Source organism: Oryzias latipes, chromosome 16 (genome assembly GCF_053564925.1).
Source record: "Oryzias latipes strain Hd-rR chromosome 16, Olatipes_Hd-rR_3.1".
NCBI classification, from domain to species: Eukaryota; Metazoa; Chordata; class Actinopteri; order Beloniformes; family Adrianichthyidae; genus Oryzias; species Oryzias latipes.
In genome coordinates, this window is record NC_136252.1 from 8445382 (window position 1) to 8469941 (window position 24560).

The 24560-nt window shown below is 43.3% G+C and overlaps 2 protein-coding genes across 4 annotated transcripts in view; one reads left to right on the forward strand and one right to left on the reverse strand.

Moving 5' to 3' along the window:
- The window catches only part of si:dkey-122a22.2 (uncharacterized), a 103309-nt gene extending 97326 nt beyond the window's left edge, over positions 1 to 5983 (forward strand). The window contains exons 12-13 of one of the 2 annotated variants that reach the window (XM_078933878.1): positions 4012 to 4048; positions 5782 to 5983. In XM_078933878.1, the coding sequence (XP_078790004.1) occupies positions 4012 to 4040 (29 nt within the window). In that variant the 3' untranslated portion in view covers positions 4041 to 4048; positions 5782 to 5983. The remainder of the gene's footprint in view (positions 1 to 4011; positions 4049 to 5781) is intronic. The other variant, XM_078933879.1, reaches the window with a different exon arrangement.
- The window catches only part of zfpm2a (zinc finger protein, FOG family member 2a), a 117657-nt gene that overhangs the window by 34419 nt on the left and 58678 nt on the right, over positions 1 to 24560 (reverse strand). The window contains exon 5 of one of the 2 annotated variants that reach the window (XM_011484912.4): positions 10470 to 10578. In XM_011484912.4, coding sequence (XP_011483214.2) covers positions 10470 to 10578 — 109 coding nt within the window. Of the gene's footprint in view, positions 1 to 10469; positions 10582 to 24560 lie in introns of both variants that reach the window. The other variant, XM_011484913.4, reaches the window with a different exon arrangement.

Consider the following 24560-nt stretch of genomic DNA (forward strand, 5'->3'; position numbering starts at 1 on the left):
GCTGTCATCTGAGCTTAATGAAAGTTGGTGTGGATCATTAATCAATGCATTAAACCGTCATACAGATACTTTTAAAGAATATTAATCACAACAACCCTTCAATAATTGGTGCACAGTTACAGAAAAGAGAGTTGATTTTATGTGGGTTTTGATTAGACAGATAATTTAAATAATGCTCGAGTCTTTCCTAGTAATTTTTAATAAACTTGAAATGTTCAGACCTATTCTGGCGGTGTGTCGGGAAAAATGAAACGTGTGCAACGATTGATGCATTCATGCACCTCAGCTCATCAATTATAACTCAGAAATAAACAAAGCTCTGGTTTTAAGCAGCAGTAAATCTATTTCTTTGCTGCAGGATACACTAGTGAGGAAATATGTGCACACAACACTCTAAAGTCATTTAGTCAAGCTGCCCAACATCTGAAGCAAAGTTTCTTTTGAAACCACAGCTTCCCTCATTTCACCTGCTGCTTTGTACCTGCTGCATTTCTCTCATTCTCCTCTCCTCCAGCTGCTTTCTCCCTAGCTACAACCCTGACCGAGCTAACTAGCCACTGTAGCTATCACACCCAGCAGTGTCTGACTAAGAGGCTGCTATGCGGTGACCAGCTGCAGCCCCAGTGACTGAAGTACAGAGCACTAAGGAGGCAAGCAGGATGTAATCTCCAGGAGCTGTTGATACAGGGAAACACGCGGGGTTTGGGTCAAAAGGATTAAAATGGTGGAGGTGATGGTTGTATGAAGAAGAGGGGATGGGAAATAGAGGAGGTTAGCAGCGGGCAAGCCACCCCATAACAGAGAGGAGTGGGAGATTACAGGAGAAAAATGGGGGAAGGAGGATTCCCATGAGGAGAGGGAAGGCAGTGACTCCAAATGGCATTGGAACAGAGCATTAGTGGCCACTATTCAACAGCATGCAGGCTTAGTAAGTTCAGGCATCAGGCGAGGGGTGACAGGTGTTGAGGAAAACAAGATGCAAAGGAGTCTCACAAAGACGCACGCCTTGGAGCTACTTTGTGACTGTGGCAGCCTGAAGAATGTCAGCGCCGGAGAGAAAAGTCCAATCTTTGAACAAAGAAGACAACTTTGTTCACTGATAGCGTGCATGAAGGTTTCAACTGAACCCTTCATGTCTATGCAAAGCGGATGGAGTCTGGATGCAGTTCAATCAGGAAGCACGTCAATCGCCCCTCCGTGAAAAAAGGAGCAGATATGAGACTGAAACCTATCGCGCTCAGACCCAAATACTGAGCTCACAGGCCTCATTTCACAGTGTGTGGGAGAGCGGGGTTCAGGAAATCTTACATCACTTCTTTTTTAATCCAGCTATCCGAGGGCTTGGATTCCAGTTACATTTCACGTTGAATAGACTTGTGTTTCCAGCGGTCTAGCCCTCTTGGAGTGTGCTGGCTAGTGGAGCGATGACAGATTGGCTTCCACTCACTGCACGAGGCAGCACAATGGAGCCGCTTTGACAGAGTTAAGAGAAACAGTGCATCAACACCCTCCCATCTCGCTTTCTCCTTCCACGCACACATGCACGCATGTTAGCACCGCTGCCTCTTCCTCCCGTCCCCTCTTCCCTTGGGCCTACAGAATGGATGGCCCTGTCTGACCTGAACGACACTGATGCCTGGTCCTCCACGCTGCTGTACCTACAGCACGGCTGTCTGCTCCGCTCTTTCTCCTCAAACACACACTTGCAAAGAGCGGGGGCACCCATCTCTGTCACCCCCCGCCGACAGGCAGAGGTCAGCAGAGCTCAGACTCTGCAGCAACCTGCAGGCTTTCATCTAAATTCAGCTAATATGGAGACAGTGGGACGGCTTCATCCCAAGTTCCTAACTCTGAGGATTCTGGCTTTGCTGACTAATCAAAATGTAACGCATCATACTTTTACTTTTTTACCCTCACTTATCACGATCAAAGCAATAAACAAAACATGATCTCCATTAGAATTCTTTTAACAGTTTTTTTTGTCAAAAACTGTTACCAAAGACTTACTTTGTGGGCTAAAAAGATTTCCAGTCAGTTGATGAAGTGTCAAAATCAACACACATGAATCATTCAAACGAAACAAATCAGATTTGTTATGTTAGGCGTCAAACTCAACTCGAAACCCCTGAGCAACAGACTGACCCGTTGAAATGAACAGAAGCTGCATGTGTGTGTCAGATTCTATGGTGTAACACCCTCATGGCACCACCTTGGCAAGCACCTCCATCACCCAGTTCCTGCTTTAATACCTGTACTTCACCTAAATACGACACATTTAAAGTAAGGCAGTGCAACGCCAGGACACTAAATTCAAGATCATATTCCACTATTAACAGAATAGAATATTGTTATTGTGACAAGTTAAATGTTATGTGCACCATGAAATTCCAGAGGCTGACATCAGATGGATTTAGACAAAAAGTAATCATTTTTGTCTTTATGCAGAGCAGCAGTAACACAACCCGCCCCTACAAGCTTCAAATTGACCTTCTGTCTCAGCAGACTAAACATGGAAAGAAAGCAATAGTTAGAATTAAAACTGTTTAAACATGTACAAATTATAAAAATAGAAGTAAATCCAGTCAATACAGCTTAAAGCTTTTGTTTAAAGGAGACTACATAAAAAAGCAATCAAGAGTTAAATAACATCAAATAAATAAAACTTTTTCTGTTCCACGAGAATAAATTATAACTGTTGTTAAGGTTAAATAACATCCCTGCTCAAAAACTTTATTTTGTTAAACATTATTATACAAAAAACATAGTAGACTATGGCAAAAGCTACTAAAAATGCAGAAATGTTGCTGTACAATTATTATTATGCCATTTATAGGCAAAATCTATATCTAGAACATAGTTTGTACAGAGTGACAGAGGTTTATTAGAAATTCACCTGTGAGATGTGGGAGGGACCATTGGTGAAGAGCACCCCCGCCCCCCTTTTCCCATCCTGTTGCTGAGAGCTTAGAGAAGAGAGCTTGTGTCCCGTGCCCCCCCCCCCCCCCCCCCAGCGTATTTTCTGTCACAAATACGGAGGGCTGGGTTGATATAAGAGATTAATTGATCTGAATTGATCCAAGCTTAATAAATCAATAATCGATCCATAAAAGTAAAGATCAATCTTTTACGCCTTTCCTTTTCCAGTGACCTAACGCCACTCGCGTGAGATTTTGTGAGATTTGCCGAGATCAATCTAATCGGGGGGGGATCGAAAGAATTGAAAAAAATTTCAATCGAATCAATTCTGGAAATTATTGGTGATACCCAGCCCTAGAAATACGATCATTTTCAAATGGCATTTTATTATCGGTTTCTGATTCTCTATTTGAATAGAAAAATACTTGAAAATGCAATTTAAAGCTTAACTTTCTTTGTAAATGTTTTCCATCATCAGAAAAATGACTCAAGAACATGTTAAAAATACCATAAACATAAATCAGAACTGTTATAAAATGCTTACCGTAATGAGATTAAATAACATTCCTGCTCCAAAGCCACAGTAAACATAGTACTGTTTGACAAAAGTTACTTAGAATTTAGAAATGGTTTTTTAACTTCTTTAAGGGTAAAAGGGTGAAATGCTGTCTCTGTAGAGTAACAGCCTGAGGATCCAAAACCTTTTTCCCCTCTAACTCAATTTAAACCAGTTTTCTGTTGTTGTTTTTTTATACCTCAATTGTGGACCAAATAAACTGTGTTTGATAATCGAAACCCTCGATAACGCCTTATCTCATCCCAGACTCACAAGTTTACCAAGTTGAACATTCCCATATTGCATATCTCCCCTGCAGAGCTTATAACTGAATCCAGCACATGCATCCAGGTGTCCTTACCGATTTCATCGGACTTTTAGAGGGCCAGAATCGCTGAAATCCTTTGACCAGATCGCTCGATAAAACGACCTACTGATAAGAAACTCGTGTTTTGTGTGTGCTGCAATGAGAAAAGAAAAACTGGGATATTGCACTGATACTCCTAAGACTATAAGGTGGTGTGTTTTATTTCATGCAGGTGGATGTACAATCAATAAAATGGATTAGCTGCAAAGGTATGTATAAAGGTTATCTCTGAGTTCTTCTGTATGAACCTAGTGGAGACCCTGCAAAACAATTTTGTAATATCTTGAGCTATTTCCTCAGAGAAAATCTGATTATGTTTAGCTTAACCTGGAAATCGATTTGCAGGTGTATACATTATCAAAGGAGAAATGGCTCCTGCAGCACCAGCCTGCTGCATCCGTGTTACACTAGGTGAAATTTGGTTTCTTTGTTTTTCTTCCACCTTTACGGTTGTTTTTGCCCACTATGATCATCTGCTCTGTGTGCGCATCAGAGTTTGGTTCCACTGCAGTCCTGTGTCAACGCTCACAGGGACTTAAAGCAGCCGCTTTTCCATCACACTGACTGACTGACAATCTGCACAACCCTCCACCTCAGCGATTCCTCTATCTCTGCTCCTCCATCTCTGCACACACATGCACACACATGCACACACAGTGACCCCACTCCAGTCCCACCCCCCCCTTCCCAAAAACCAGAAATAAGGGCAGAATGGACCTTCTTTCCTGCCTGCAGCTTTTGTCTCTGATTATCTCCACGCACACACACGTGCACGCACACACATGCGCGCACAGTTTCTCAACCTGCGCCTCTGTGTTTTGGAGAGTTGGGGGGGGGGGCTCCACTCTGACCAATGGCATCCAGGAGCAGAGCTTTATCCTCAAGCACACTGACAATGCTTTTCACACCTACTTACCACAGCAGAGATGGGGGTGGTGGGCTGGATCATGCCCAGGCCTAAAAGCAGGCTAAGGGCTTTTTTGAAGACACACACACAGAACAGACCCTTTAATTACTGATTCAAGATCCTGCTGTAGATTAAATAGGAAGCCGTAGAGGCTTATTTTCATATCCGGAGAATTTTTCAATGAATATAAAACGGTCATTGATTGTGTGGTTAACAGAGAGAAGTTAAGACGAGAAATATAAAGTGAACTAATCACATATAATGTGATTAATGCCATAATTTTTCTGATTGAATACATGCAGTAGTGGTACGACATGTTCCAAAAATGAAGATCAGAATCCACTTATCTGTGAGTAGAGACGTCTGCAGAGCCTGCGCAATATTAACCACTGGGCATTTTTATGGATTAACAAAAGGTTGCAATCACTTTGGACATGTACATTGTGAGGATCTCTTCCTCCAACAAATAGTCAACTTTCCTTTTGGAACTTTTTGTTGATTTTGCCGTTTTGCACACATTAAACCTGCCCCGTGCTTTCTTGTTGAAGAGTGGAGACCCTTTCTCTTCAAACCCTTTTTTTTCTTATATTCCCTTTAAAATGTGGTGCTTAAAGCCAGCTCTGTGTGGTCCAGGTACTTCACTCAGATGATTATAATGCCATGAGGGTGCAGCACATATTAGCCACAGAGGAGCACAATGGTATCATAATTAATGGTCGCAGCAGGATTGAACGCTGCCCTGACATGGAAAAGTGGGCCTACTTAAGCTCTACAAGGCGTTTAAATATGCAGAGTGAATGGCACAACCCAAACCCTCCTGCTCTAAGGACGGCCCACGCTCATTAGCCTGACATCCTCCAAGGCACTGATACAAAGGCGACTGGCTGTGCTCTGAGGCAGGCTTACACAAAACAAACCACAAGCACACCCTCCAAAAATACACTGAGACCCAGCAACAGCAGCGTCTGCAAAGCAGAGTCTTCTTGTTCCTCATCAGTGCCCATCACGCCTTTAACATTTTCCTCTGAATTGCAGGTTTTGTCTGCGGGCTTTGTCTGCGCTGAATGCAGATGGACACATATGTGCCGGCAGCCAGAATGCAGCGTTCCTGTAATGGCCCTTGTCTGCATTCTGCCGATGTGTCTGGTGGCTGCGCTCAGCTGTCTCGCACAGAGAAACTGCCTCCGCAGCGAGGGAACAATGCCCGTGAAAGGCTGACGGAGGAAGCGTCTGGAGCTGACGTCCTTCATGTGGATCAGAATGCAGCAGCAGCTGCTTCTGCGTAGAGTTTAGATGATAACGAGTGGGATAGGGAAAAAATGCTCCCTTTAAGATGTTTGCAGACAAAGACAACAGAAAATACTTTGAATATGTATGTGTGTGTGTGTGTGTGTGTGTGTGTGTGTGTGTGTGTGTGTGTGAAATCCCTCCATGTGGGATAGCTAAGTCCTCCCAGATTGCTGAATGATCTGGATTTTCCTCTCTTTAACCTACTCCTCACTTTCCACACCTCCTCTTCATGAATACAGCTTCATAACTTTCCTCTGAAAATGCTTTTGTGGAAACCTCAGCTATGAGACACTTCACCAAACAAGTGGCAAATGCCCCCACCAGCGGCTCCTCTCCACCCTGACCGTACCAAGTTATCGCGTGGCTCAGTGCAATCAATTATTGTTGCAGTCAAATCATTAATAATTTCCTAATGAAAGTGATTCTGTTGATCTCTGTTGTCTTTTAATTAAACATAATTAGTCGGCTGCTCTGAGCTGTGGTGGGGACTCCTTTAGGGTACAATTTTGTTTTAATACACTGATAATGAATTTTTTACAATGAGTCAGTTGTTTAGTTATTATTCCGTCACAGTGTTTTACTATGTTCCCTGATAACAGATAATAACCATCGCACCTCCTGTTCGCGGCAGTCGTTTTTAAAGGAGGAGGGTTGAAATGAACAATTAAATTTGGATCTGGAAGAGTCCCCTCCTCTCTCAGATTAGCGCCGCATGTTGCTAGGGAAAGGAAAGAGGGCTTTCAGTGCCGTCGAAAAATGAAAAAGAAATGTCTAAAAAGTGTTTCCAGAGGACATGAAAAGGCCTGTTAGTTAAAGAGCGAGCAGAAAAAACACGGATAGATAATACATCAGTTCAAGGCAGTTCACTGAACGCCTCAGAGGTCTGCAAATGTGGATCAATGAAAAGAGCAAATGAAGGCATAAAGAGGATGTGATTATAAGAGCGGCTGCAGAATGTGAGCCGATTCAAAGACACTGAGAGGAAGCTAATTCGGCTCTGTCCGGGCTGGTGTAAAACGCCACAGCTACATTGGTCAATTCCGGCGTGAACAATGGGCTCCGTCGCTCGGCAGACTTATTGGACATGCCGTATCTGAATGTGGCCCGACTTAAGAGGCTTAAAGTTGAAAAGTTTAGGTGACCTCTGCGTAGCGCCACATTATGTGGACACACTGAATGTGCAGATCTCATTGGCTCACACATTTCTTGTCGGTAAAAAATTACTCAGCAAAACAACTGGCACCAACGGTAAACTGAGATGAATATTTCATTTAGGTGGCAAAAATGTCTTTTTACTGTTAAACTTTGATCTGAGTGTCAATCATTTCCCTATCAATGGACAAAACCTGTTTGTCAGGTTAGCAGCATTTCGGCAGATTCTCGACAGTTTTGGTGCAAAAATCTCCAAAAGCTGTCTCAGAATCTGTTTCCTCTGGTAAATGTTGCCCACTTTCCAGCTGCATTGTTTATCCGTGTGTTGTTTATCAGTGCAGGAGAGTCTCCGGAGGTTTCTCTCTGTCTTCCTGGCTGTCGTTCTCTCCCTCTCTCGGCGGCCTCCGGTGTTACTGTAACATATAATTACTCTGCAGCCTTGCTGCCTTTTTCTATAACTCCAGCGGTTCAAAGTGACTGTCGGAGTGTGGAGGAGATCATTGTGGGAGTTCCAGGTGGATTTCTTGATAATGAGTTCGCGCTGTAGTAGAGTTGAGGGTTTTAGTAATGGCTGGCTGCTAAAGCTCTTCCTGGGAGTTTAATGTAAAACAAACAGGGCCGGGCTGACAGCCTGGGAAAACAGATATTGTGTCTTTGCTGCTTCCACTTCAGGGCTCTCGCCGCCTCCTGTTCCAAGAAAGGGAATTCTAAGAACAATTTAAATTAATGAAATGGCTTTGGAATCCAAATTTGTGTCATTTGAGTGACTCAAACATTACTCATGGCTTATTTTTTTAAACGCTAGTGTATTTTGAAAAAGAAAAGAAAAAAGCAGGACGACAGTATGTAACACTGTCAGATTGAACAGCTTTATTTTTTTTAAAGCAAAATGATTCGTTGAATCACCAAATTAAGCTGAAAAAAAAAACTCCTTTTAGCTTAATTTAAAGAAGGTTACTGTAAAGAAATCTGTGGGGAACCTGCTGCTCTGAAGCACACGCTCTACATCATACACTGCAATTTTCAGATAAATCATTCTGCAGAGTCCTATCTTCCTCACTTCCTGAAAAGTTTCAGAGAAAGTGGATGAGTGGAAAAGCAGAAATCACAGGACACCGCGTCCATCCCTGCACTACAGCCCGTCAGACCAATCACCAGGCCTGGAAGACACTCCCTCATAGATTCACACTGGCAAGCCTCCAAAGTGAACCGCCACTATCTTTGGAGGCAGCTTTACAAAAAGTCGAGACCACTGAAACGTGAGGGAAAACGCATTCTGCAAGCATACTGTGCATTTAGATATTCACTGTTTTCCATAAATAACACTTTTCAAAGATCAACGAGGAAGCCAGCAGAGGGAACCAGCACCGAAGGAGCGCTCTGGACCTCTCCAGGTGGAAAGAACGTTCCTCTTACAGTCAGAGGAACACGGTTCCAGCTTCTAAACTATAGCAAAGAGGCTGAATTCAGCATAGAATCTGACAAAGATTTGACAGTTTTGGCACCCAAACTTCAATCCAGAGGGTGGACAGACACGGAGATCGGAACATTAAAAAGAAGCCAGCGGAGAAGAATGAGAGGCATAGATTGCGTCACACTCAAGAGTGAAAGAGTCAGGCAGCTGGACTGCTTCAAACGTCACAACACGTTCTGAACTCACTCCAGATTCCAGCAGAGGGGGGAAAAAACCTGGCCAGGAGCAAAAATGTGGGACAATTTATTCAGAAGAAAAGTCAAAAGAATAATGTTGACCATCCAATTTATGCCAACACTCCTCAGCTAAGTTGCTACAAGTCCTACATCTTCAATGTTTGACATCGTTTAGTACACATATAATAAATCCTGACTTAGCTTTTGTCTCACAGCTGCTGAGATGACAGGAGATGCAAATGTTTTACTTTGAGATTTGAATGAATTCTTTGCATTATCTGTGTGCAACAATACTTGAGGAGGATTTAGAGTCAAGAACTCAGACAGCGCAACAACAAACAATTCTCACAAGGGGTCGTCGGGAGATGAGCTTGTGTTTAATTTAATAAGGTCAAGCTAGAAGCGACAAACAAAGGAACCATCAGCAACACCCCACTGAGGTGAAAGATGCTAGCCTCACATGATGCTATCTGCGGAACACCCGCTCCACGAATAGCGGGGGACATTCGCTCCCCTTGAAAAGGCGAAAACAATCCTGTTATTGCCCTTTTTTGTTTCATACAGTCGCTCTCTGTGCAAAAAGATTAGAAGATTTTAAAGAAGTGCGTAATCTGCTTTAACAGCTTATCAAAACTTTAGCGATCTGGTGATAAAGAGCACAAAGTTAAGTAGCCGGTTAAGAGGATAACTCCCCAGTGCAGTCTAGTGATTAGCAGATGAGAATTGGGAGACCGAAAATCCGGGTTGCAAATCCCACTCCTGCCACATTCACTTTGAGGGAGAAGAGGCTCCATTTCAGCTTTGGGGGTATTGTCACGCTGTAATCATTTTTGAAAAGTGATAAATGAAGCCCCCCTTTCCTTCACCCTTTAGAATCCGAAACACAACTTTTTTTATTGGGCTCTTTCTCTCTGGTGAACGCCTTTCAGGACCCAATTATAGCTGTGGGAGCCGTGCACTTTGATGAGAAGTGACAGTTCAAGCATCTCCCCACACCATCTGCAGCAAACGGAGCCCTCCTCTGATCTGCAGAGCAGACTTTTAATGAGAGTTTGCACGACACAATGCCGCAGATTGAGGAGTTTATCTGAATGACTGGGGGGGTCATCGGAGTTTTTGCTTTGCTGTCACTTTTGCGTAAACAAAATTCACGTTTTTTTTTCATCCCAAATATTCATACAAATCCTCCTTTCAGCAGTGATTCATTAAAGATATATGACTGAGTTAGCAAATGAAGGAGGCAAAGCCATCTCATCTCCTGCTTTCCTCGTTATCTTCCCTGCGATAGGGATTCACTTGGTATAACAGAGCATTAATTACCTTGTGAAATCTAAAGACCATTAACTTTGTGTGTCAAGTGATGTTTCTCAGCTCTTAATCAGAGTTTTAGTGATATAAATTACCCTTTGAGTGAGAGCGGGCTTCGCACGCCTTTTTGTGCGTGTCCTTGCAGCTGTGTAGACGCAATTACTTGCGAATGTTTGTGACTTTGAAATGTGAGGAGAGGGGAAACAAAAGAGGAAACGGAGAGAAAGAGGCTGAGGAAGGGAAGCAGAAGAGGGGTGGATGGAGGACTGGCGTGCTGCTCTGCTCTGCAGAGAGATAACAGGATGCCAGAGCTGCCCGCTTACCTTTGCTGTACACCACGCAGTTGTTTTTGTTGTCCTCCGCTCCCTGCCAAGTCACATCCAGCAGCCACCTGGGGCCGGCGCTCAGCACCACCGGGACCGTGCTCTTCGTCTTCTGGTCGAGGACAGATAACAAACACTAATCATTTGCTTATTTTGGCGATTAAAGAAATATTAATAACCAGCGAGTTCCGCTCTTCTGCTTCTCTGAATGGCCACAAAAAGACAATTCGGGAAACTAAACAGCATGCAGCTCATGTCCGGCCTGGTTCCACTTATTGGGTGTTACTGTGAAGATGTGACAATGGCGTTCGGCTTAGTGAGTGTGCATGTGCGTGCTGAAGATGGCCTGCAGGAGAAAGCTGCATTTGGAGTGGTGACAAATGGCTGCGCTGGATCAAAATCGAAGCATCGGGGCGAGTGGTCCAGCATCTGATCGTTCAGATTAAGAGGAATATCCCAGGTGTCCGGGAATTGTAGAAAAAAGAAAAGGAATGGGATGGTGACTTTCAGAGAAAAGGAAGTGAGTGTTCTGCTGTGAACTTTGGACACATTGTGCTTCGCTATCGCCAGGATCTCACTATTTCCTGAAACAAGCGGGAAAGAATTTAAAGAATCAGTATCCGTTTCAAAGGCCGATTGAGGTTAGAGTTTTTATAATATGCCGGAAAATTATTCTGAATGTGCAAGGTCGTTTTTCTTCTCGGTCAGAGGTCAAACGTGGAGTTTTGTTCCTCAGAAAGAAAAAAAATGAAACAGTGATACAGAGAGCGGCATTCAGCGTAATGTATTCACCCGCTGCCGTGTCCCCCTGCTTATCCTCAGATGGTTTTCTGTTCTCTTTTCTTTCATTTTGCTGTTCCTTTGCTTCTTGTAAAACATGCGTTGGTGGTGTCTGTATGTTTGGGGGGGGGGGTATATCTTATGGTGCTGTACATTCCTCAAAGCTACAGTGTCAGTGTTTCCAGGCCACTGCTTTTGAACTCGCCCCCACCCTTCATTAGGATGTTGCAGAAATAGTTTGGCTAAGAGAAAATGGGTTGGTTTGCAATCTTGACACTTCATTTCTTCCTCCGTCTCGGGCAGTGAGGGACAGGATACTGTCCATCTGTCTGAAGGCAGCAGAGAAATACCAGCCCTCTCCCGCGCTTCTCACTTATTTCTCCCCCGCAAAAGGCAACAACCTTCAAGGATAAATGCAAATGTCACTTGAGCATGTTAAAGGTCTGAATTGGCACAGATATGCACAAAAGATGAGCACTGTGCTCCGGCAATGTGCCTGCATGCCCCCTCCTCCTCCTCCACCCACCTACCCATCTCTCTTTCCATGAACTCTATCCACTTGGAGGCTGATTTTTTTTTTTTTTTTAGGGAGAATTATTTACAAATAACAAATGCCTCTCAGAGGCTGATATGAATCTTTTTCTGCGGGCAAACTGAAGAAGACTAATTCAGACACATATAAAGGCACATTTTTAAATATACTAAATATACATATGTAGCTTTGCACATTGGCACCTCCAAACTGATCAAACACAGACAGGGGAATTGAGTGTTGGTTTTCTTATTCCTCCTCCTGGCATCTTCTCATGCCGTGCTGGCAGCAGATGAGACGGAGAGGACCTCCGTATTTTAAGTCATCCGCGATTTCACATTTTAAATTAGCCCCACAATGAAGTCTTCTATCTGGCTAACCTGAAAATCTCACACCCCTGTCAAAAGAGCAGAGCAGACCGGCCGATTGTTGCCATGAGCGACTATCTCAAATGGGAATCAGATTAACCCTTTCTCAGATCTCCAGACTGGAGCCACCTCTTGTTCAGAGGCGAGGGGCTTCTCTTCCACCCCCACCCCCCCACCCCCCCGTGCCCGAGGGATTTCATGATATTAGAGTTCCTCTGAATGTAGTCAACGGACACAAAATATTACATTAATAGCAACCACCGCTCTTTCTTTGCTCGCTGGAGCTGGGGCGGTGGAAACCTTTCAAAATTTATCGCGTGTCACTTAAATGTCAGTTTCTTCTATTTTTCGTTGCCGTCTTTTTCTTGGAAAGTGAATAACCGACGACACTCCCCCAGCACCAATTTACATAAACACCTCCAGTTACAATATGTGCTTTGTAAGCACGCTGCGTGTTGCAGCACACGCAAAGACAAAGAAGCGTGCGAGCGGCGGCGGCACACGGCATCGGAAGGATTAAGACGCCGGGCGACACTGCTGCACATGAAGGAACGTTTGCTGCTCCAGTCAAACAAAATGGCGGAGGCCTGGAGAAATGCAGAGTGACAGGCCGGAAACTGCAGTTTGTCCAGAGAGAGAGAGAGGGGAGGGCCCAACCATTCGGTTTTAAGGAAAACTAACGGCTACTGTGACGTTTCCGAGGCCTCTTCCATTAGAATCAGAACAAGTATGGTATGCTGACCCCTGTTGGTTGCTTTGATTAATCTACTAAAATAAGGATAAAACATATTTATTTATGCTTCGATTTAAATGAATGCACTCTGTAATATCTCAGTGTGCAGATTATCATCTGTGTCAGGGCCTATAAAGCTCCCCCAGCCTTCTCCTCTGGGTTTATCTACCTTCTGCCTTCACTCCAGTGGTTCCAATACTCTGTTGGTATTTTTATTTCTACTTTTTATCCTCTGAGCTCTGTTACCGTTCCTCCTGTAAGAGATACAGTGACCAAAACAGTGTAGTCAGCGCAGGAGTGATTACAAACTGATGCTCCAAATTCACTATAAAATGAAAATCAATATTTCCACAAGTTGCTGTAACATAAAAGATAACCTTCATTGATTTTTCTAGACTTAGGCCTCTCCGATAAAATCTAATATAAATTTTCAGCCCAGCGGATTTGGATCAGAGCAGAGCCGGGGCGGAACGATAAGTTCCGTGCACATCTCTCAGACTTGGATTATATATTTTTTTGTTCGCCTTCCCCTTTTCCCTCTTCCAAGCCAGGGCTGTGCTATTTATAATTGGTCCTGTGTGAGCAAAAGCTTCTATCAGGAATCTGTTCTAATTTTTATTACTGAGAAGCTAAAGCCTGTTCCAGATAATTTGGAAATTTCAGGGGAATTGTGATAGAGCTGATGGCACAGCCGGACCGACTCAGAAAGGAGCTAACCTGTAATAGCCTCTGTGGCTGCGCTGATTAAATGTTGCCATAGATGAAAGACCTGCCATCACCGCAATAAATTAACCAATCACACAAATCCCAAGTCGCTACTAATCCCTCCTTGATACCATGATCCTCTGATCAGCTGAAGGAGGTGAAGAAGAAAGTGGCTTGTGACACTCAGCCTTCTTCCAACTCCCTGCCTCCCTGTGTAAACAACAAGCTAATGATATCACCGCTGACCATTTCACCACCACTGGCTACTCTTAACCCGCTTCATGGTCAGGGCAGGTGAAATCGATACAGACCTTGGGTGGGAATGATTATTTTCCTCATCGCACACAGACACACACACCCCGCCGCCAAGGTCACTGACTGGCACTGTATCCGTCTTGATCCCACAGCTGCGGGATTTAGACAACTGAGAGATCAAACCAGCTCTGTCGGAATATATCAGGACATTCCCGCGGTTTTTACATTCAGCTTTCAATGTCCACTTGCTGTGAAAGTACTGCCTTTTCGCTCTTTTTGGTCATAGAGGATTTCGGAGTTGTTGGCCTGTCAGCGTGCCTCCAATAATTTTGACTGATAAAACGCGCACAAACATACAGGTTATGTCAAGTTTATATCCTCTGTTTCCAACGCGGGAGTGAGGATAAAGGATTTGTACCTGTTTTACCAGTCAGTTTACAGCAGACAGCACACTCACACCTTGATAACGTCCATTGCAATTAGTTGTTCACTGCGATGAAACAAATTGCATGTGGTCAACTGGAAATTTCATTAAGGGAGATTTTCCTCCAGCCCTCGTTATCGCTCTGCGTATTAATATTTTCTTAGCCTCAAGGATGGATGAGTTTTTTTGTTTAATAAAGAAGTCAACCCCGCAGTCAGTCCATGCTTTTTCCATGCTGAACCAGGTGCTCCACATTTGATTTTCTTCTGCATCCTGAAATAACAGTTTATGTCAACATCCTACATAAAGTGGGAAATGCCTCCATCTCTCAAGACTGCCTTTGTGTCATTTTCTCCTCCTCTAAATGGCCGCGGTTACATCTGCTGAAATGAAAAGATACCTTCATGCCGCCACCCCCCCCCCCCCCCCCCCCCCTCCCCATCACCCTCTTGAAGGCTACTGCATCTGCTTTTGGGAGACTAAATAACAGAAATATGCAGGAATTGCACACTAATTCCCTTTAGAGATAGATCTTGGCTTGTGCCCTGTCATAAATCAGAGAATTTCGATATGAAATGAGGCAAGCTGCTCTAATCATTTCTGCATTTCAAATTGGATCACTGGCTCAATCGCTTGGCTTTTAAACTGCTTGCCTAAGAGCAAATGTGAGGTGGGAGATAATTCAGCTGAAATCTCTGCCTGCTCTGTGCGGCAGTTAGTTTACTGCTTGAGTGCAAGAGAATGCTTTTTTCTGTCCTTTGCCCATCTTTCTCTTTTCAACTTGCTTAAATTGACTTTTCATTTTAAAATCGATTAAATTGAGAGAGTCACTGCTGTTCCCAGAATCTTTAAAGGGACACCCATCCCTGTGCGCATGTGCCTTTATTTGGCAGCTGCTATCATGGCGCCGCTATGAGGAATAAATATTTTCTCATTTAAATCAGCTTTTATCCTGCTGACTGGACTGTAAGCCTCAAAGTTCATGTGCTGCATTAGCTATTACTTATTTCAGATGAAATGCTCACAGTGCTTGTATTAATGCTGCATATGGGAGGTGCTGCATGATTACTGCATGTTCACGTCCCTTTTCAGGGCATTAGAAAGCAGAAAAATGACGAGCCATTTGGGATTTTGATCAAAAAGCCACATCCCATAATAAAAAGTGCACCGCGGCATAATTTCCTGTCTTAAAATGAATCTCCAGTTTACTAAATAAGAGAAAAATGGGGGGAAAGAATAAAGATTAAGAATGGGGAACACTATCTGTGCTCCATGCTCCGTTCTCAAAGACCTTCAGGCACTTCAAGGTGCTCCAACTCTAAACCCAAACAATTTAGTTTAAGCTGCAACTGCCCTGAAGACAAGCAATCCCTTTTCTCCACCCTACTCCCTCCATCTTCTTTCATTCTTTACCAAACTTCCTCTGCATAAGTTTGTTTCAGTTCATTTCTCCTGTGTCTTATCATCTTCCTTTAATTTCCATTATAATTTGGGTTCCTTTGGCACTCAACTGTACATAAACCACCCTTAAGCTTCAGGACACCTCACTTTCTTTATGCCATAAAATGTTTAAGTCAATCACAACTAGATATTTTCTGCTCCTAACAGTTTATAAAAGGCCTTTTCCCACAGAGCGTTTTGAAGTTGTAAACAGCAGAAAGCTGTATTTGTGATGCGTGTCTCCAGGATCTGGTCTTGGGGGCAGAGGCGTGCTCGTCCCGCGTTGGGCTTTGGTCAGGAACAGAGCGGCGCTGTCGCATTTCTGCTCACGATATGAATTACACAAAATTTCACATTTGAATTCAAGAAAGTTGTTTGATCTTTTGCATGTAAGTCAAGTCTGAGTCCTGGAGCAGCATAACGTGTGCGAGTGAAACATAATAGGGAACCCTGAGCCTGTAATGTTCACCTGTATGGATATTACCGTGGCCCCTGGGGGTCAGGGTGGCAGGTGGCATATTCTCTGGACAGATCCTGCTTTTTCTCTGTGTGAAATAAACATGCAGATTCCTCTCTGAGGGGTTTCCTCAGAGAGGAAGAAATGGAAACTCAGGAGTCAATCAGTCAATGGGGTCACAACAAATCCCTTCTCTCATAAGCACACAGGCAAGACTAGGATCAGTCAGAGGCGGTAAATAAGGACAAACAATAAAGTGGAAGGCACAATGCTTGAAGAAAGTCCCTGACTTAAGATAAACCTTGGTGCCCCCCCTTTAGGTATTGGATTTTCATATTCTTTTGAACTCCCTGCTCTTCTGTGAGGGAGTGAAACATTTTGTGATGTATTAAAATGGCATCTGCTTTATATGAATTTATATTTCAGGAGATTCTCACACTTCCCACAGCCACTTGCTGATTGACGGAGCTGGCTCTCGCTTTCATAATAATTAGAAATGCATCAGGAAAGCAGTTGACAAATAAAAAAAGGAAATGTTGAAATCTGATGAGTGGCCCAAAACCCCTGATCACCCTCACGCCGTTGGATGGTTTGATCCTGGCATGCACTTTGGGGTAACGGGGTCTTTCTAACTCCACTGTAAAAGTGCAAAAATATTTACACCAACTTAAGTAAATAAGATAAAGATGGTGAACTTGCCCCGCACTAAATGCATTAGACGTGAACTTTCTTATCAGAGGCAGAGCACACAGGCTGCTAAAAGATGGGTTTCCTGAGCTGGAAATGGTCTTTGTTACCCAATTAGTCTGCTGACGACCCTGTGGTATAATATTCCCGCTTTGACAGCCTCATATACATCTATCTAATGAGGTGCTGCTGGACCACCGGGGAGAGAGCGGTCATCGTTCAGACCTTCATTTCTCTTTAGTGCCTATCGGCTTTCTCATCGTCAAAGCAAACTTTCCTTTTCTTTTGTTAGATGAGTGTTTTTCTCTGCTTGGTTGATCATCCATCCAGTCATTCTGACAGGGTTTCTCTTAAGTAGGTCCAGGGCCAGTCAGGTTAAAGATCAGAGGACTCAGACCAGAAGATCTGGTCCCAGGTCTCCTGGCAAAGGTCTGCATTCTTCCAGCAGAAGCAACCGGGTTCCTGCCGTTCCGCTTCCCTGGTCACAACACCCATCAGCAGACTGCAGGTTAATAAAGAAGCTTTGATTCTCATGTGCCAAGCATGTTGCTCTTGTTTTCCAGATGCCTCGCCAGATTAGAATTATCACAAGAACTTTGAACTGAAGATTAAAAGAAGTGCAACAAATAAAGAGTTTGTGTTCCTATGATAATTCCTGTGGAGTCAGCTCAGCCATCTTTTTGATGGGACCTTTTTTCAGAGCTGTCTTTGTGCTCAAACCCCAACAGTACTATCTTAAAAACAGAATGAAAACAGTCCGGGATTATCTCCAGCACTTCTCAAGGAACTTGTTTCAACATGCTATCACAAATTACAGCCATGACAGTGACAGATGGCAAAGCAGCTGGCACCACTCAACTTTGTTTCACTTTATTTCTCCTCCTCCTTCATGGTGCTTTCGCATAAACTTTGCTGCATTTAAGTCGTGTTGTGTATATGTTGTAATGTACATGTGAAGCTACGTTCACACGGGCCTCGGCAACGTGCGTTCAAGGACCACTTCCAATGAAAGGTCTATGTAAATGCCTGTAAAGTTTATTTAAACGCGTTCGTTGGGTTTCCGAGTTCCAAACTCTCGCATTCATGCGTAACTTGGCATATTTTTCGGACTAACACAGAAAACGCGCAGCCATTAAAAATGTTCAACCAGTTGAGCTTTGACTAATCAGGGACTTGATGGATGAATGGATGGTGTCCCTTTCAGATCATGGTAGTGCAGACTGTTGCAAAATTGATCATAGGGAGAAATGAATACAGTAATTGCTGTTTGTGCCCGGCTGGAATCCCACAACACCAAATCTTTCATTTAGTGGAAAAGAGCTGTGAAAGAAAAAGCCTGGAGCAAGAATCACCAGATTTGCACCACTTCAACATTCCACGTCAAGCCACTACCGGCTGTAGGTAGTGCACATGCGCTAGTGAACAGTGGAAAAAGAAAAAAGAACCCCCTCCCTTCTCGTCCAGTGTGAATACCACGGGCTAAATGCATGTACAAGAACCACGTTTACAGTGTTCTTGAATGCATGTCACATGTCGTAGCTTTGGTTAATCAAAGGGGATTTTGGGTTGTAAAAGGAGGTGACGGCTGTGCAGCCAGGGACAGTCCAACTGACATCATGTGTGGACTGAAACTGATCTAATTCTTTATTTTTGGTTTCCTTTAAACTAAAGATGCATCTTCCCAACATTGGTCACAAGCCATTTCAATCAATAAAACTCTTGAGGTGAGTATTTAGTGATATGATCTATCCCACATGCACTTGTTAATGAATGGGAATATTCACATGGAGATACTTGATGGTGCTGAAACGTTCCTGAACGATAGATCATCTCCTTGGTTGGACAGTTTGTTTTCCTTGATAGGTTTCCAGAGGACAGAGGACATGGTGAGGGATGTGAAGGTGGAGCCACAAGAGGGAAGCTGGACATTTGGAGTTTCTCTGGTGCTTTAGGAATCGTTTCATTTGATGTTGCTGCTTTTAATAGTAAACGCAAAGCACAGAAATGTCACTGAAGAAAGATTGTATGCAGTTTTTAATATTCCAGCTCATATGCAGTTTTCTACATTATTTTCCTGCATTAATAATCATGGTTTACAAAGAATAGGGGTTTGGCTACAGCATGCAGTGCCTTTCTCCCTGATGATGCAGCCTGTCCCTCCCCAGGCAAACACGGAATGGTTGCAGTCTGTTTTTAAACACATCGAACAGTTAATTAAGAAAAGATTAAATTTAAAACTGTTGGATGCCATAACACATAAACCAACATTTGAGGGACATTTTGGTATACCTGATTGAAGTCTGTAGTTTTAACACTTATCACTGAGATAATAAAGATTAGCCTGTGAAGAAACAGACAAAGGTCACGTAAGATTTCTTATTAATTAATTCTGCGTCAGTGATTATCAAACAGCAAGATGAGATCAATGATCATGACCGGCTTTAACTGACCTAGGCTGAGGAGGCAGTATCATGATCTAGGTTTGTGTCATTACTAAGGTCAATGGGTTACATTTTATTTTTTCTAAAAGTTGTTTTTAGGTGAATAAGACATTTTTATTTAAATGGTTTTTCTGTCAGTAAATTCCGTCAGGAGCCTAAAAAGGGAGATTAGGATAAATAAATGAATGTAACCACAATATTTTCACTCATTCAAAGCCTTAATTCAATTTTGTCATGTATTTATGCAACTTCATCAAAACTAAATCATATTTAAACATACCATTAAAAAATTGAATTAAATAGTAACTATTTAACTTAATTCAAACTGTAAACCTTTTTCACATTTGTAACTTTGAAATGACGGCAGAAACAGCGTGAAGCAGCAGACACGATTTGTTCAATTCCTCTAACATCCACCTCTTTCCTCTTCTTTCATCTGTGTGAGATCAGAAAACTGAGGATCATGCTGCAAGAGCATTAAGGCAGAAGTATCTGTAGAACACCTAATCACCGGTGGCAAAGTGTTTATGGCAAAGAAAACAATTAATCTGTTGTTTTTGTGACATCACAGATCGTTGTTCTATAATAGTGAGCAGTTACCAATCCTGGAATCTGTACATTCAAATACTGTTTTTGTCATTTGATTTGAGTTTTTTAAAACATTTGTTTACTTGCATAAAAGTAAAAAAAATGTTTTTGATTTGGTAAAACTGACATTGAATGCCTGATCAAACTGCTTTATTCTTGTTTCACCAGGTTTCTTCTTGTCTTGGAAATCCTTTCCACTTGTGTGTTGACTTGTTTCTTTAGCAAAGAGTTTATTCCTTACCAAAGATGTGTTTATTTATAGTGAGTATGACATGATCATATTCAAATCCTAACATCTGAAAGAATATTACGCAAAGGTGTTTTTAGTCATTCTACCTCGATAAAGTAACTGTGCCTATGAAGTTATTTTGATCCATTCCAGTCACTGTCTAGCCTTGCATGTCCTTTTTAGAATTTTACTACCGAATGGTGGACTTGGGCTGAAATGAACGGGTCAGAAATATTAACAGTGCCTATGAAGTGTGCAGAAAACGATCAGCTCCTTCTTTTTGTTTGTGCTTGGATGGACTTTCTGTGTCCTGGCCATGTTTGAGGAAACCATGCAGACATTACTATAAATTGACCACAAAGCAAATCAGTGAGTCCTGCTCTGCTTATCGGGGGAGCTGCCATATCAGTTTGGGTAGTGGTGTTGTGATGTAAGGACAGCGAAATGTCAGGTTCACTTGTAGATCAAGTCAACCATGTATTATCTCTCAAACAGTGGAGCTTAGCTGCAGCCATAGTGGTTCTGACTAGCTGACTGACTGTCCATGGTTAATGCATAGAGCTGGGGGGTGGCAGTGACCAGCTACATTTTAAAATACATAATGGGAGATTAAAAAAAGTAGAAATTCCATTCTTTGTGGTTCTTTTCTATTCTTAGTTTGCCTCTGAATCATAAGTAAATAGTGGATTTGAGTTGGTGGGCCCAGATTACAAAAATCTTGCGCCTTGAAAGACGTTTGCGTTTTGTCGTGCAAGGGCATGAAAACGTCCCCCAATAAATATATGGATGACACAGAGCCCAGATAATGACCGTTTTACACATCTGAACAGACCCTCGCTCTGATATTGGTTTAGACCCAAGAAATAATTGATGCGTGCAATCACAAATTGGTTCTCCGCCTAAAATTTGAGCCTATTATTTCATTAGATGAATCCACGTTCTTGGTGCCAAAATTATTTGTGTGTCCAACACAGAAATCCAAATCCTAGTAGTTCTGATAATGCTGGGCAATTTCAGGCATATCCAGCGTGGGTCTCAGACGGGTAAAGAGGCCACCTTTACATGCAACATAAAAAATGTTCAGATGTTCTTTGCTACTTTAATTTAATGGTTTGTTTGTTTGTTTGTTGTTTGCATGCCGTACGTGTGTATGATTTAGCGGCTATGCTACAGAGAGGTCCTATCCTGGTGTGCTTTCTTGCATTTGTAATTGGATGTTACTGTAAATAATTGCCTGGGCATGTGCCAGTGTGATGATGGTGATGATTTGTGTGTGTGTCGGCTCATGCGTGTGTGCAGAACATGCGTGCATCTGTATGTTGTGTTGGTGTGTTTGTGTGCGTATGTGTGTGAGCGCATCTGCCCCATCCGTACTCCACTCTCAAGTCCCACTGATTCTCCTTTCCAGCCATGTTGAATCCTCTTTTCCTTATCAGGCGAGCCCAGGCCTGCATCAGGCTCTCCTTGCTATGACAGAGGCTACAACAATAGGCCTGCGATACCGCTGCTTAGCGCTGCGTTTCGGAGGGGAAACCTGCCACGGGCGCAGATTAACTACAACACACACACACACACTCACACACACACAAAATAGATTGCAGCCTCCAAAACAAAACATTTTTCAGAATGCCTCCTCTTGATTAATGAAGCAATGACAAGAAGAAAAATATCATTTCTGAAACAGAAAAATCCGCCACCACTTGTTAAAGTTTAGGGGGTAGCTAACAATAAACACAGTGAAGGGGGAGGGTGGGCAAAAGGGGTGAGATAAATGGCTTGAGTGATGGGCTGAATAATTTCTAGAGCAATTTTTGGTTTGCACAGGCCCATATTCTTACCCTTGTACTGAATTACACAATAATCACGCTCCATCGGCTGACAGCCCCTGCCTCTTTCTCTGTCCCAGGTGAAAATTAGGACAGTATCTTGACATTTTTGCTCTTCTGTAGTCTACAAGCTCAAGCTCTCTGTTCCTGGCCAAAAGCAGCATGCTGTCTCCACGCTCCCTCCCACACATCAGCACCTTCACAAACACTAAGACCTACAACACACTCTGAAGTTCACGCACACTCCAAGACATTAAACACGAGCTGCACGTGCACTGACACAGGCTTGGAACCACTGCAGCACTTTCTGGTGCACAGTTAGGCAAACCAGCAGTTTCTCCACCATATTACCTGAACTTCAGCAAGTGTCAGCTTGCTAAATAAGACTTTGCTTTTATGCTAATCTATCACAAATTACAAAATTAAACAAAAAAATCTCCACCTGTAACCCATGCCCAAGGGGAACTTCAGCCTTTCTGACCTTTTAAAACCCTTTGTAACATTGTTCTTAGCCCTGGGATGCAATAAACAATTTAAAGGTAAACGTGTGGAGGCCGATAAATTATCCAACAGCGTCTTTTGACTTTTATTATGTCCTTGTGAACTTTTCATGTCAGGGCCTTTGTGCAACACAGAATACAGAAGCTGATTTGTTTTAATCGTAAATCTTTGCTCCCAGCCAGTTGACTTATTACAACAATATTAAGATAGAAAAGATTAAATAAAAACGCTGCCTGAAAGATGCTAATCAGGAATTAGGAAAGCTTTATGCATTTCAATTGCTGTGTAATTAGCACTAAAAGGCCCTGAAAACACATAACAAACAGAATTCTATTGAATCCAGACTCATTACAGTTGCACCTTGACTAAGCCCCAGTAATTAGCACCGGTAAGGCATTGTACGAGAGGCGGCAACACCCTCATCAACACACATTTACAACCCTGCTCTAAATCTGCTGCTCATTAATAGCTTGCCTCCCAATCAATTATTAACACCTACAATAGAAACCAGGCTCACCGGGGCCAGGCCTGTTACTCCAGGCAAACCACAGGCCACCTTCCCCTCCTGGTTCTGTCCAGCCCAGGTAATTACTGCTCTTAAAGACACCTGCTACTCAATAGCTGTGACCCAGAATCTTAATTTAGCCTTTCCATTGCAGACATTTATGTCTGCGTGTCGCTGTTAATTTGCGTTAATTTGGAAGGTGCAAAGAAGCCGGGCAAAGGCGTCAAACGGCGGCTGGTTGAATGCGGTCGTCGCTCACCTGCGCTCAGCCTTCGACTGTAATTGGAGTCTAATAGTCTGATTGATCAGAGAGAGAAGTGAAGGATGAGACGGAGCGCTGGCAGCTTCATCACTCACCCAGAAAGGAGAGTCAGAGATGAGAAGAACGGAAGCAGAAGCCGAAAAATCACTGCCAACCCTTCATGTTTCAGAGATCCAACCCTTCCGTTCATGTCTTCTCCACCTTTCTGCTCAGGTCTGCTACTTCTTTGACCCCGATTTCCAGTCTCCCCTCACTCTGTGAATTGCTCTGACCTGAACAAAAGTTTCAGTTTCCCGTCCTTGTTTTAGTATCTGTCTGTGTAGTTGGGAACTTCCTCTTTCCTCTCTTCAGGATGGACACCTAAACTCCCATAGAAACTCCATCAAGACACCCCCCAACCAAGTCATCTTTTGAAAAACTTTGAAATCAGTGGGTCTTACTTGGATGGAAATTCACATAGTCGGCCGGTGATCTAAGAATGTTGCAGAGCGTATCACCTTAACATGGCGATGCATGTGAGCTGACGGTGCAGTGTGATTGTGTTAACAGGTTTTACAGCAGCAATAACACAACTCCAGTCCCTCATGCCGAGCAGAGCCCCTGGGGTCTGCAGACCTGCCACAGCGACCCATCAGCTGTGAAATCTGCTTTCCTCTTTGATAAGCGGTTGAGATGTGACCCTATCTCTGTCCTGCAGATGCCCAGATTTCCTGTCATGCTTTTTCCCTTCTGTTTTTTTCTGCTATTTTCCTCTCTGTGACTTTTCATCCTCTTTTCAAGCTTTCCACCTCTCTTTAAAGGCCCGCCTGGACAACTGCAGGAAACGCTCCATTCGCCGTTCCTCCTCGGCATCATCCATCACTCCCCGCTCCACTGCTGTGGCCTGTTGTCCACCAGCAGACAAACCCACGGGCCACAGCGGACACCAGAGCCAGTTTGCCTTCTCTGGGGAGCCAGCAGATGGGAGTACCTCGACAGTCCTCCTCCCCAGACACCAGTCCAACCCCACACACTCTCCTCCTGAGTGTGTGTGCCAAAGCACCTCTTCTGTCTGGCTTAACGCAAACGCTGCTTAAATTTACAGTCATTTCGTTATTTACTGTGCACCACTTTAAAGAATGGTTGCGCTTGGCTGCCCTCAACGCCTCTGGGCATCATGCCAGGGATGGAAGTTGGACCTGTGCACCATGGCTCCACAAGACAGCATGACCTCTGAAGAGTCCTATCTTTAGTAATGGGTCTGGATGGAGGGAGAAAAAGGGGTTTGACTGGAGAGAGAAGTATCAATATCTCACAGCTGATTATGGTTGGAATACTTATTCACCTTCATGGATAAAAAAAAAACTAAATATAGATAG